General features: G+C 58.1%; 1 protein-coding gene and 1 long non-coding RNA gene across 4 annotated transcripts in view; both read left to right on the forward strand.

Annotated features, from left to right (window-relative positions):
* The window catches only part of LOC125625826 (sodium/potassium-transporting ATPase subunit alpha-2), a 35,855-nt gene extending 29,065 nt beyond the window's left edge, over positions 1 to 6,790 (forward strand). For both annotated transcript variants that reach the window (XM_048828348.2, XM_048828349.2), the window contains exons 18-23: positions 1,040 to 1,163; positions 2,448 to 2,593; positions 2,799 to 2,929; positions 3,392 to 3,493; positions 4,289 to 4,380; positions 4,834 to 6,790. In XM_048828348.2, coding sequence (XP_048684305.1) covers positions 1,040 to 1,163; positions 2,448 to 2,593; positions 2,799 to 2,929; positions 3,392 to 3,493; positions 4,289 to 4,380; positions 4,834 to 4,862 — 624 coding nt within the window. In that variant the 3' untranslated portion in view covers positions 4,863 to 6,790. The remainder of the gene's footprint in view (positions 1 to 1,039; positions 1,164 to 2,447; positions 2,594 to 2,798; positions 2,930 to 3,391; positions 3,494 to 4,288; positions 4,381 to 4,833) is intronic.
* Positions 6,791 to 10,405: 3,615 nt separating this feature from the next.
* Positions 10,406 to 13,526, forward strand: LOC125625832 (uncharacterized). 2 transcript variants are annotated; one of them, XR_007353644.2, is made up of 2 exons: positions 10,406 to 10,674; positions 11,386 to 13,526. It is a non-coding gene; the product is annotated as an uncharacterized LOC125625832 (long non-coding RNA). The 2 variants fall into 2 exon arrangements; XR_007353643.2 differs by having other exon boundaries at positions 13,046 to 13,526.
* The last annotated feature ends 218 nt before the right edge of the window (positions 13,527 to 13,744 follow it).

Genomic DNA, 13,744 nt, shown 5'->3' on the forward strand with positions numbered 1-13,744 from the left:
TTCTCCTCCTGGCACAGGGATGGAAGCAGTGAGGATTCAAGCCTGGCTTCGTTTGCATGGCGCAGTGGGCTCTGCCCTCCCTGGGCTCTGGGCAGCCCCACTCCCTGCGTCCCAGGCCCCAGCCCTGGGCCACCGTGGCAGGAAGAGGGTGGTTTGAGTTGGTAGCACCAATCCCAGACTGGCTGCACTACAGTTTGTGCTCAGTGTCATGGCATGGAAGTCCCCCAGCCCTCAGCACAGCCCCCCTGAGTGGGCTGCAGCATGCTGGTGCCACGTGGCCATGTAGGTGCCTTGCACTGGCCTGGCTCTGCTGGGCAAAATTATACCCCTCCCGCCATGTCTCAGCCTGTCTCAATGGGGGCAATCCAAGCTGAATAACCCATAGGCTAGATGGATGCATGGGTGGATGGGCAAGGCAGTCAGTGGGCGGAGGGAGGGAAGGATGGACAGGCAGGTCAGTGGATGGAGGGAGGGAAGGACAGGTCGGTCAGTGGATAGATGGAAGTGGGGAGGGAGGGTTGGACAGGCAGGTCAGTGGATGGAGGGATGGACAGGCAGGTCAGTGGATAGATGGAAGAGGGGAGGGAGGGAAGGACAGGCAGGTCAGTGGGGCTTGGAGGGATGGAGACCCTGCAGACTCCGAGCAGGGAGAGTGGAGGTGGGGCGGGTGCCAGGAGACAAGGGGGTTGCAGTGAGCCCAGGAGAACTGAAGCTGACTCTCGGGCGGCCTTTCCAAGCCACACAGTCTATGGGGCCATGGACTCGTTTCCTCCCTGGACGCATCATTATTGAGCAGTTCAAACCGGGCTGGAGATGCCCTCGCTGTACCACCAGACAATCCCGCCCCGGGTGATGGGCCACTGAGGGTTCTCCATCCCCAGAGCGTGGGAGCCTGGAGTCCAACAAGGAGCTTAGGCCTGGATCTGAGCCCTGAGTCCCTCCCTCAAGATGCCACGGGAGGAAGGGGCTTCCTAGCTCTGTTGAGGAGGAGTCCCTGGACCCCAGCCCCATTCACTCCCGGCCCCTCCTGCCCCGCCAGGTCCCCGCTATCTCCCTGGCCTATGAAGCCGCAGAAAGCGACATCATGAAGAGGCAGCCGCGGAACCCCAAGACGGACAAGCTGGTGAATGAGCGACTGATCAGCATGGCCTATGGGCAGATCGGTGAGTGGGGCTGTGGGCACTGGCTGCACCCCGGAGCTGGGACCCCCAGCCCAGGGGCTGCAGGAAGCTATGCTGGTGGTTCAATAGAGGGTGCTCTCCCACGACTTAGGACTGAACCCGGTACCCCAGTGTGGCAGCAGGGGGCGCTGTGCTGCGGGGAGCAGTGGGGGTTGGCACTGACCAGTACCCCAGCGTGGTACCAGAGGGCGCTGTGCTGTGGGAAGCAGTGGGGGTTGGCACTGACCAGTACCCCAGCGTGGTACCAGAGGGCGCTGTGCTGTGGGAAGCAGTGGGGGTTGGCACTGACCAGTACCCCAGCGTGGTACCAGAGGGCGCTGTGCTGTGGGAAGCAGTGGGGGTTGGCACTGACCAGTACCCCAGCGTGGTACCAGAGGGCGCTGTGCTGCGGGGAGCAGTGGGGGTTGGCACCGACCAGTACCCCAGCGTGGTACCAGAGGGCGCTGTGCTGTGGGAAGCAGTGGAGGTTGGCACTGACCAGTACCCCAGGGTGGCAGCAGGGGGCGCTGTGCTGCAGGGAGCAGTGGGGGTTGGCACTGACCAGTACCCCAGCGTGGCAGCAGGGGGCGCTGTGCTGCAGGGAGCAGTGGGGGTTAGCACTGACAAGTACCCCAGTGTGGCAGCAGGGGGCGCTGTGCTGCGGGGAGCAGTGGGGGTTGGCACCGACCAGTATCCCAGCTTGGCAGCAGGGGGCGCTGTGCTGTGGGAAGCAGTGGGGGTTAGCACTGACCAGTACCCCAGTGTGGCAGCAGGGGGCGCTGTGCTGCGGGGAGCAGTGGGGGTTGGCACCGACCAGTACCCCAGCGTGGTACCAGAGGGCGCTGTGCTGCGGGGAGCAGTGGAGGTTGGCACCGACCAGTACCCCAGCTTGGCAGCAGGGGGCGCTGTGCTGCTGGAGGTGGCACCATCCAGGTGAGACACACAGCTCTGGTGCAGCAGCCCAGGTGAGGCCCCACTCAGCCCTGCTGGAGTAACCGTCTGCAGCACCGGAGGATCCTGGGGGCAAGGGCCTTGCCCTTGCAGCCCACCCAGCCTGCGCAGGGCTCTGGCCTGTCAGCTGAGCCACACCCCAGTTGGGAGTGAGCCACATGCAGCGCCGACAGGCTGTGCCGAGCAGCTGGGGTGCTGGGCGGGTCCGTGGAGAGACTGACTCCTTCGCAGTTCGGGCTGGTACTGGACAACCAGGAAGGAAGGAGCATTTACAGGTCTCTCCTTCTCTCTCTCTCTCTGCCGCCCTTCCCACCTACTCTGCCATCCCCCCCGCAGGTATGATCCAGGCCCTGGGTGGGTTTTTCACCTACTTTGTGATCTTGGCGGAGAACGGGTTCCTGCCGTCCACCCTGCTGGGCATCCGCCTGGATTGGGACGACCGCTCCAAAAATGACCTGGAGGACAGCTACGGGCAGGAGTGGGTGAGTGCAGCCCCAGGGAGCCGGGGGCAGGCAGGGCCCCATTTCTCCCCCTGCAGCATTTGCAGAGCTCCCATCAGCCCCCCTCGCAGCTGGAGGACAGGGTACCACTGAGGGGCCGCCTGTGTGGTGTGGGGAGAGGCGTCTTGGTGCCCGAGGGAGCCAGCTGCCCTCCCTCGTGCCCAGTGTCCCGTCCCTGTCCCCACAGACCTATGAGCAGCGCAAGGTGGTGGAGTTCACCTGCCACACGGCCTTCTTCGCCAGCATCGTGGTGGTGCAGTGGGCCGACCTCATCATCTGCAAGACCCGGAGGAACTCCGTCTTCCAGCAGGGCATGAAGTGAGTCCCAGCCCACCCCCCCCCCTCAGTCCTGCACCCTTCCGCTCACACAGGACCTGCAGGACTTCTGTCCCCATGTGATGACAGGGGAGGCCCAGTGCCCCAGGGGGAGCTGCGCTGCAGGAAGTGGAGTGTGGGGCTCAGTAGGGGGCTCCCTGCTTGCAAGCAGTGCCTGCCCCCACGTGGCACTAGGGGGCACTGTGCTGCTGGCCGGTCCATCGCTCAGATGAGCCATAAGCCAGCGGTTCTGCTTGCGCCTCCTGGGTGAGCAAATTCCTGATCCCAGCCGGCTTTGCCCAGCCCCCTCAGCACACACCGAAGCCCCCCGCCCATAATCCCCCACCCAAAGCCCTCTGTCCCTGGGACTCCTCACACTTCTCTGTGGGCTGCCGCAGGCTGGGGCCAGGGCTTGGAGGGGGTTGCTGACCCCCATTTCCTGTGTTGTGTTCTTCTCCACTCCAGGAACAAAATTCTGATTTTTGGTCTCCTTGAAGAGACAGCCTTGGCCGCCTTCCTGTCCTACTGCCCCGGCATGGGAGTGGCGCTGCGGATGTACCCGCTCAAGTGAGTGACACGCGGCCATGGGGCAGGGCCCTGAAGGGCACAGACAGCAGGAAGCTGCTGCCCCCGTCGTGGGGCGATGGGCCTGTGCCTCAGCCAGGCTCCCTTTCCCCAGCACAGTCACCGAGTGGCGCAATCCAGCCTCCACCCCCACAGGGTCTCCCCAGCAGCGCGGTCCCTAATGCTCCCCCGCCCTCCCGTGCTTCAGAGTCCCCCCAGCAGCAGAGTCCCTAGAGCTCCCCCCCGCAGGGTCCCCCCCGGCGACGCAGTCCCTAGGGCTCCCCCCCGCAGGGTCCCCCCCGGCGACGCAGTCCCTAGGGCTCCCCCCAGCAGGGTCCCCCCCGGCGGCGCAGTTCCTAGGGCTCCCCCCCGCAGGGTCCCCCCCGGCGACGCAGTCCCTAGGGCTCCCCCCCGCAGGGTCCCCCCCGGCGACGCAGTCCCTAGGGCTCCCCCCAGCAGGGTCCCCCCCGGCGACGCAGTCCCTAGGGCTCCCCCCAGCAGGGTCCCCCCTGGCGGCGCAGTTCCTAGGACTCCCCCCATCAGGGTCCCCCCTGGCGGCGCAGTCCCTAGGGCTCCCCCCATCAGGGTCCCCCCTGGCGGCGCAGTCCCTAGGGCTCCCCCCATCAGGGTCCCCCCTGGCGGCGCAGTTCCTAGCGCTCTCCCTCCTCAGGTCCCCCCCCAGTGGCACAGTCCCTAGCACTTCCCCTGGCAAGGTCCCCCCATTGATGCGGTCCCTACTGCTCCCCCCCCAGCATCACCCCGTGGCACAGCCCCTAACGCTTCCCCTGCCCCCCACAGGGTCACCTGGTGGTTCTGCGCCTTCCCCTACAGCCTGCTGATCTTCGTGTACGATGAAGTGCGGAAGCTGATCCTTCGGCGTTATCCTGGCGGTGAGCTCCTGCCCCCTCAGTGCCATGGGCCCCCCCTCCCTCCCGTCCACGCTTTGTCATGCCCCCCCGCCCCGCACAGTGCCACCCGCTCCCACCCACCCGCTCACACTCTGACAGATAACTCCCCAGCTCCCTCCATCCCTGCTGCCCTGGGCCAGAGTTCGACCTGGTGCCTGGGAGGAGAAGGCAACAGGCCTTGGTGCCCTGGGTTTGCATTGGGGCCCTTGAGCTGCCCGCTGGCAGAGACGCTCGGCTCTAGAGGGAGGCTGTGCCAAGCAGGGAATGGACATCATGTCCCCTCCAGCCCAGGCCCATGTCTGACCCACTGTACCTCTCACCCTGCCCTGGCACTGCCATTCCCCAGCCAAGTGCACGCCCTGGAGCCGGGGGCTCCGTCTCTGCCTGCTCCCCCATTTGCTGGCACTGACAAGCTTCTCTCCCTTCCTTTCCCAGGCTGGGTGGAGAAGGAGACGTATTACTGAGCTGGGCCGGCCAGGCGGATTCTCTCTCCACGTCGCCTGGCAGGGAGGGCACTGCTCCGCCAAGGCCGCCTGGCACCACCACAAACCTTAGAGCAGAATGGGGGGGAGGGGGCATCAGCATCACACGCTGTCCTGTGTAGATCTAACGCGTAGGCACTAACCCTGCCGGGACGAGGGGACAAGACGCCGGATCCCTGTCCTGGTAGCTAGGCGGGGAGGTAGGTGGAGCAGGCCTGACTCCAATGGGCCCCTGCTGATTTCCATGTGGGGAGGGGGGGGTGGCTTGATAAGACATAGAGACCCTGGAAGGGCCTATGGGGGAGAGCGGGGAGCCAAGCTCTGGTGGGTCCCAGCCGGGCTCTGTGGAGCCAGCAGCCCTTGGCCAGAGAAAAAGTGAGTGAATATGTGGGGGGCACCCTAGGGCCCCTGGTGTGAGCATAGGCGCCGACTCCGTGGGTGCTCCAGCCCTGGAGCACCCATGGGGAAAAATTGGTGGGTGCTCTGCACCCACTGGCAGCTCCCCGCCCCCCTCGCCCCAGCTCATCTCCGCCTCCTCCCTTGAGCGCGCCTTTCCTGCTTCTCCCCCTAGCTCCCAGCGCTTGCCTGGCTCGCGGCGTAACACGCTGTGGGAGGGAGGGGGAGGAGCGGGAACACATCATGCTCAGGGGAGAGCTGCGGCCAGAGTGGGGATTTGGGGAAGGGGTTGGAATAGGGGCGGGGCCGGGGCAGGGGGGCGCGAGCCCCCACCGGGGCCATGAAAAGTTGGTGCCGATGCCCATGGGGAAAAATTAGTGGATCCTCTGCACCCGCTGGCAGCCAAGCTCCCCTCCCTGCCCCCGCAGCTCACCTCCGCCTCCTCCCCTGAGCGCGCCGCGTCCCCGCTCCTCCGCCTACCTCCCAGCGCTTGCCGAGCTGAGAGGGGGTCGAGCACCCACCGGCGCGAGCAGAAGTCAGCACCTATGGGTGTGAGGATGAAAGGCACCCCCAGGTAGGGTGACCACCTGTCCCGAATCAGGCAGGACAGTCCCGAAATGCACAGTTCAAGCCCCGGTCCCGGGACAGGCTCAGGGGGGTGCCAGCCTCTTCCCAGTGGTGTGGGGCTGAGGTAGGCCTTAGTGCCGCCATTGCCACAAGGCCCCCCCCCCAGCTCCTCCTCCCCACCCCCTGAGGTGCCCCCGCCCCCAGGGGGCAGGCTGAAAGCTGGAGCTGGGCCATAGTAAGAGCCACCCAGGGAGCCCGGGCCGCTGTGGGGAGCCCCAGACCCTGCACCTGCCCTGAGCGGCACATGCCGGGAGGCAGGGACACAAGATGCTCTCAAGCACCCCAGCCCCCCACTCAGGGCAGGTGGAGCTTCTGGGCTCCCTGCAGCAGCCTGGGCTCCCTGGGTGGCTCTTACCACAGCCTGGGTCTGGCTTCTGGCCTGGCCAGGGGGCAGGGCCTTGAGGGGGAAGAGGAGGAGCAGGGGGTGGAGCCATGGAGAGGGGCGGGGCTCCTGCATGTATCGCACTTCTGCTTTTTGAAAAGGTGGTCACCCTACCCCCGGGCCTGGCATGTAGTGGCTCCGCAAGGCTGCGAGCAGATCCCCAGCCCCCACACACCACTGGGTGGGGGTGCTGGGGGGTTGGGGGGTTGTTTGCTGGGGCAACACTGCCCTGGGTGGGGAGGCAGGGGGTCTGGTCACTGCTCTGGGTGGGGGTGAGGGGGCAGGGGGTCTGGTCACTGCTCTGGGTGGGGGTGGGGGGGCTGGGGATCTGGTCACTGTTCTGGGCAGAGGGGAGGGCAGAAGGGTATGGTCACAGCCCCATGTGTCAGAGGGAGGGTCCAGGGAGTCTGGTCACTGCTCTGGGCTGGAGGTGGAGGGGCAGAGGAGCCCCCAAAAGCAGGCGCCTCGTATGTCGAAGATGTGCAATAAAAGTAATTTAACCCCTTCCTGCCTCAGAGTTCCTTCAGCTCCACGGCCAGTCACAGCCACAAGCCTGCTTGGGAAGCAGGGACTAGAACGTGGGACTTGGCCTCTGGCTCCATCACCTCTGCCTCTGGGCTAACGGGGAGCACGTCCAGCCCTCGCCCTTGAGCCTCTCGAGGGCAGCACGAGCGTGTCGTGTTCCTCGGTGCCAGAGCCGGGCTGGCCTCAGAGCTGGTCACCCCAGCTGGGCTCAGTGTCGTCCGCCAGGCATGGCTGAGGCCTGTTTTATACAGTGTTGTACGCACCGCGCCACCTAGTGGCTGAACAGTATGATACAGTTTAACGTCCCATTACCTCTCCCTCTTTAAGTTCTACATTCCCATTATTTACCATAGTTACACTGACATGCTCTCTTTGAAGTTCAGTGCGGATCAGGCTGCTGAGTGTCTCTAAATCATGCTGGTTTCCTAATTACAGAACCTGAACATGGAACAACTTGGTCATCTGGCTGTCCGTTAGTTACGACTGGCTCTGGTCGGTTTGGCAGCCTTCTTGATCTGCATCTGCCATCTGCAGAGTTTGCTTTGCTGATTGTTCTTTCTGAGGACCAAACTGTAGATGCTGATGATTGCTGCTGAACTCTCCATTGTCGGTCTCGATCACATGTGATCTGGGCTCTGAATTCTTTTTCTGTAAGAAAACTGTAAGTAGATCTTGGAGGTCTCGACCAAGGTACTTTACCATCCCTACTATACCTCTCAGTTCTGGTCCATTCAATTCTCAAATTACTTTTACTTTCTCAGAGCTAGGACTGATTCCATCTTGTCAGTTCCAAAAACTCGATTTGGGATAGGCAGAAAATGCATTTTCTTGTTTACCTTGAATCCAGCCTGACTGATGAGGCTTCGGACTTCATTGTGTGTTTTGATGTGGTTCTTCCATCGAAGATCCATACATCAGACTAGTGTCCATGAAAACTACAACTCCATTTGAGTCTGCTAACAGTGCTGCCATTTCTCTTTGGAAAATTTCAGGTGCTCTGGCAATCCCAAAAGGTGACTGTCAAAAGCAAAATCTCCCAAAGGGTGTGATCAGTGGAATCAGTTTAGCACTTTCTTTGGCTAAAGAAATTTGCCAGAATCCGCTCAAGGCATCCAGCTTGGAGAAGCTCCTTCACTAGAGGTTTTCAAAAGGAGGCCAGGGAGCCATCTGTCTTGGATGGTTTAGACACAACAAATCCTGCATCTTGGCAGGATGTGAGACTAGATGACCCTTGCGGTCCCTTCTAATCTGTGGTTCTATGAATACTGGAACTCCTTTCACTTTGGAGAGGAAATCATCCTGTGTTGGGAGGATATATTTTTCTCTTACAACTGCTTCATTAAGTCTTTTAAGATGATTTATATTTTTAAATTATTTTTTATAACTGGTACCATTGGGGTGCACCACACTGCTGGCTCAGAGATTTTCTCAATTATGCTAGTTAGCTCCATTCTCTTTAACTCAGTTTGCACTTTATGAAGTAATGGGATAGAAATCCTGCTAGGTGCATGTACACTATATGGCTCAGCTTTGTCTCTTCAGGTGATTTGTACTGGATTTCCTTTCAGAAGTCCAAGTTCACCAAATATTCCATTGAATTTTTCCACCTTTCTCACTAGACACCATCATGGCTGCCACACTGCGACTCAGAACGTTGTTGGTCTGTAATCCTTTGATCACATACACTCTGAATGCATAGCTTTTGCTTTTGTAAGTTGTTTCTGTGGTGAACTGGCCCATGAAGTTCAGAATCCCTTCAGGGCTAGTTCGGGCTAGAGTTCAGCTCTGGGAGGGGTTGAAGGTGATTGTAAGGCCCTTCTGAGGTGACTGTGATGTTAGCTCCTGAGTCAATTTTAAAGTCAATAGTCTTGCCAGGAATATTCAGTTTCACTTTCCAGGCAGGCTCTGTGTCATTATAAGTGTTAGATCCCGGAAACAATGGCTCTTGATGGTCTGTAATATGAATCAAATCCCTGACTAGTTTGGTGCAGCAAAGAGGGGCAAAATGTCCATATTTCATGCATTTATTACACCATGCATCTCTGGCGGGACATGCATCATCTCTTGGGATATGACTTTTTCTAAACCTTGTGCGTGTAGGCTGGAATTCATCCCTCTTGGCCTGGGAGTTCTCTCTCCTTGCTTCAGGTCTTATAGGAATGACTTAGCACTCATACTGCATCTATTAACAGCTTCTAAGCTAATTTCTTGTTTTTCAAGTTTGGCAAGTTGCTCTTGGTTTGCTGTGTCACCTGCTCAGACAGCTTTGCTATTTGAATAGCTGTGGCTAGAGTTAAATCTCTCTTCAACTGTAGCTGCCGAGAAAGATTTTTATCTGTTAACCCAATAACCAGCCTGTCTCTAATATTTTCATGTTTTGCATTCTCAGAATGACAGCCAATGTCTGCAGAGCTCTTATAAAACATTCAACATCTCCCCCTGGCCCTTGAATTCTCTGGTGAAAACATGTTCTTTCATAAACCACATTTTTCTGAGGTGTAAAGTATGCATTAAAAATAGCCAGAACCCTTTCATTTGTGACTGCCTTCATTACAGTCAAAGGCATAAATTACAGATGATACCTGCATGTCTCCAGTTTCTTATACAGCTTTGTAGCAATGCAAAATCTTGTCAAGTACGGCTTCTAGTCTGTCCATAGTGAAGGTTTGTCAAAGCTGAAGTTCTCTGGGGCATTGAAGAGCGGCGTGTTGATGAGATCCTGCAACCTTTGTTGCTGTTTTCCTTCTGGTTTTCTCATAATTTACTCCTGACATCATGTCATGTTCCTCTGTACCAGATCTGGCCTGGCTACAGAGCTCGCTTATCCACCCCAGATGTATTCATCATAAGATCCCTTAATGCTCTGCCCAGTCTGGCTGAGGTCTGGTTAAATAAGGTGCCACCTCACTCTGAACAGTCTATACAGCGTAGCATTCCACTGCATGGGGGCCACCGTCTCCCCTCCCCAGAGCATCACAGCAGGAGGCACCTCCTACCATGGGCTGCTCATGGACATCTCTGGCTGTGAGGCGGGGGCTGTGTATAATACTCTCCTGGCAATGTGGGGGGGGGAGCACATCTGCAGTGGGCCAGCCCCGCCATTCACATGCCATTGGGCCCCTGCCTATTGCATCCTGCCAGCCCCACCCATCACATGCCTTTAGGCCCCTGCCAAGGGCCTGGGCTGGGCTCTTGGTAGGTGCTCAGCAATCACTGGAGGGATGGGGGGTGAACATGAGGGGGATTGGGCAGGAGGACTGGGGGGCAGGGGTTTGGAAGGGCGGAGGAGGAAGAAGTTGTGGAATGGAAGATGTGGGAGGAACGGGCAAGGTGAGGGGGGCAAAGGCAGTTCAGAGAGAAGGCGGAGGCTGGATGGGGATGTGGTGTTGGGACTGACAGGAGGGGCTGGTAGGTAGATTGGGGATGGGAGCAGGTGGGTGGGGTGAAGGCTGGCAAGAATGGGGGAGAGGTGCGGTGGGGGATGGGGGTGAGGGCTGGCAGGGAAGTGGAGGGTAGAAGCAAGGGTGAGGATTTGTGGGGGATGGGGTAGGGGTAGGGGTGAGGGTTGGTGGGGGATGTGGGTGATGGGGTAGGGGTGTGGTGTGACGGGGGGGGGCTCCCCCTGCCAAAGTGTTGTTCTTGAGCCCTTCTGCTCCCATTCTCTCCCTCCAGCATCTCCTCCCCTGACAGCAGCCCCGCCCCTGCCCCTGCCATAAGGTGCAAACGCGGGGGGCTGTGTGCCCATCAGGCTCTGCAATGCAACTCCCACCCTTCGCCCCATGGCTCCAGCAGCATGGATCCCACCCCGGCAATGGCGCCCCCCATTGGCCAGCAGGTGATGCCGCTGCCCGAGCACTTGTGCTGGTAAGAGGAGCTGGGCTGTCGATGTAAAAATAAGCCTCTGGGTCAGCAGAAAGAGCCGAAACCCCTCGCGCCCGCTGCCAGGGCCCAGGCATTTCGCACTGATTAAAATAAGAGCAGCTGTTGGTCTATAAATAGAGCCAGGGCATAGCTTGCCTTAAAGACCAGCACTCCCAACAGCGAGAGGTTCGCGACCTGCCCCATGCCACCTGTCCACAGGCAGTCACAGTGGGGCACCTGGCATTCCCTTCCCCCGACTCGCGTTGCCCCAGAGTCCTGGGGGGGTTCGAGGCTCCTGCAGGGTCTGCAAGCCAGAAGTACTGCACATGGGTGCTAAATCGTGCCAGTGGCTGAGATCAATTTACACATTGCAAAGCCATGGCCAGTGCATGGAAGGATTCACTTAGGCCAATAACGGGGCCCTCTCAGAGAGAAATCCATCCTTTGCCAGGCTCGCCTTTCTGCCCGCAGAGGGGCCGATCTCACCAGAGCAGCCCAGAAGTTCTCACGATTTGCGTCATGGCCCCGATGAGGATGGGGGCCCCGTTGTGCTGGGCGCTGCACACACACAAGGAAAACTTGTGCTCTGCCCCAGAGAGCTTCCAAAGCAAGGATGAGACAAGAGGCCACAGGGCAGTTTGTTTATGGCACTTTCTACCTCTTTGTTTTTTTGACACCACAAACTGTTCCCGCCACGTCGCATGTGCCTCGTAGGGGAAAGATGTGCGGGTTGAAGACGCCCACGTTCTCGCCGCAGATGCTTGGGGTCCAGAAACAGCCCCACAGCAAGCCACAGACGTCACCCTCCTACACCGAAGGCCTCGTGCTAATGTTGGCACCACAGACTGAGCGGTGGAAGGGGCTTGTGGCGAAGGCACCAGGCTGGCACCCAGGAGATCAGGGTTCAATTTCTGGCTCTGCCATAGATTCTCTGTGTGATCTTCCCACTGGAGCTAAGCGTGTGGCCTCTCTCCAGCCCTTTGCCGAGGGCTGTGGTCATCCCTGTTGGGAGGGGGCAGCTGTAGGAACAGAAGTGCCTCATTAGACTGGAGGGAATTGAGCTGGGAAAGCAGCATGAGCAATAGCCCCAAAGCGAGTGCGAGGAAGCAGAGTTGCTGCGTTACCCTTACAGTGACCCTTCGGAATAGCAGCGTTATCTCCTTTAACCCAGGGGGGATTAGATCCACCTTGGTCCCATTGTCACTTTGATCCCAGTGCTCCAGGATGTGAGAGCCCTGGCAGAACAGCTCCACAAGGAGAGCTCAAGAGCCCAGCCCCCAGATGTCCCATAGTGAGGGCTGTCCTCTGGGAGAGCCAAGTTCAGTCTTGGCTCTTCCATCTTCACATGAGGCAAAGCGGGGATTTGAACTGGCACCTCCCAATCCTGGCTGGGTGCTCCATGCACTGAACTAAAGGATATAAGATCAGGGCGGGGAGCGGGGGCAGGTGTCATCTCCACTTGTGGCTCTTCTGTGGGGTTTCAACGTGCTCAGAGCATGTCTAGTAGATCCCCCCATGGGCTGCCTAGTTTGTGAATCCCACTGGGGCTCGAAAGTGAGTTAGGTGCTTGCGGGGGGGGAGGGGGTGTCAGGATCTCTGTGTTGGTCCAACCACCCAAATTTAGGTGCCTCAGGGACTTTAATGGTGGAAATTCAAGCGCCGAGGAACTTTCGGCCCCTATAGGGTCAGGAAGCAGCTGAGCAGGGAGTTGTCAATGCCAGTGGTGCCTAAATGTTGGAATGAAGCATTAGGCGCCTACATCCCCCTTGCGAATCCCACCCCTCGGCGCTTTAGAAACTCCCATGAGGCGCTCATCTGCATCTGTAGGCACCTAAACCCCTCTGACATCTAGCCAGAGTTACCAGTTCTGAGTGATTTATTTTCTTGAATATCCTTAAAGGCAACACAAGCAACATGAAGCTGGTAAATTAAAAGCAGAGTCCCCTCATCTCTGTGTGCAGGGAAGAAAAAATTGGCCATCGTCTTTAATGGACCCCAATTTCCCGAGATGACTTAGGCTCTTTGATTACTGTTGGCCTTTTCACACAATGACAGGCCGGTCAGTTTCATTCCCTGGTTCTCAGCCAAAGGCTGTTGTGTTTGGGTCCTTGAAAATCCACACTAAATTTCCTCTCCCCATTTTGGCTTTATACCTCCCCCTGCCCCCTTCACAAATAAAAACCTGACCGTTTCACAGGCTTGCACCTAAATGATCATTTAACCCTTTCAGTGCTTTTAAAAAGAGCACGGGAAAATGGTTGGGCATGCAAGCTGCAGTGGAAAGAATCCCTGGGCCCTTTGAAATCTGCCAGAAACACCTACCCTTTTCCGCTCCCCATGAGGACAGTAATAACACATTGCATTTCTGTTGCAGCTTCGGCCTTAGTGGAGTCCAAATCAGTCACTTCTCTGATCACTGAAATGCAGCCACCTTTGGGGTGGGAATGCAACAGTGCTGCACATCATCTTAGGACAGGGAGGGAAGAAGAAACCACCTGTATCCAGCTGAAACTGCAGGGAGACAGAATGGAATTATCCCAGGTAGATTTGGAGTCAACGCCACAGCTCTTGGGAAAAGTGCTTTGAGATCTCTAGAGACCACAACAGATTGGAACAACCAGACACAGCCCTCAATCTGCTCCCTGCAGCACAGCACCCCATAGTGCGGCACTGGGACATTGGAGTCACTGCTGACTGTGAGGGGAGAGCTCCCCCTACTGACCTTCCTGCCCCCTGGGTCATTGGGTCAGCACTGACTGAGAGTGGATAGTTCTCTGAAGACGTCCATGCAGTGTGCAGAAGCAGTCAAAAAGCAAACGGGATGTTAGGAATCATTAAAAAAGAGATAGAAAATATGATGGAGAATATCTTATTGCCCTTACATAAATCCATGGTACACCCACATCCTGAATACTGGGTACAGATGTGGTCCCCTCAACTCAAAAAAGATATACTGGCATTAGAAAAGGTTCAGAAAAGGGCAACTAAAATGATTAGGGGTTTGGAACAGGTCCCATATGAGAAGAGATTAAAGAGGCTAGGACTTTTCAGCTTGGAAAAGAGGAGACTAAGG

This window comes from Caretta caretta, chromosome 24 (assembly GCF_965140235.1).
Source record: "Caretta caretta isolate rCarCar2 chromosome 24, rCarCar1.hap1, whole genome shotgun sequence".
Lineage (NCBI taxonomy): Eukaryota > Metazoa > Chordata > Testudines > Cheloniidae > Caretta > Caretta caretta.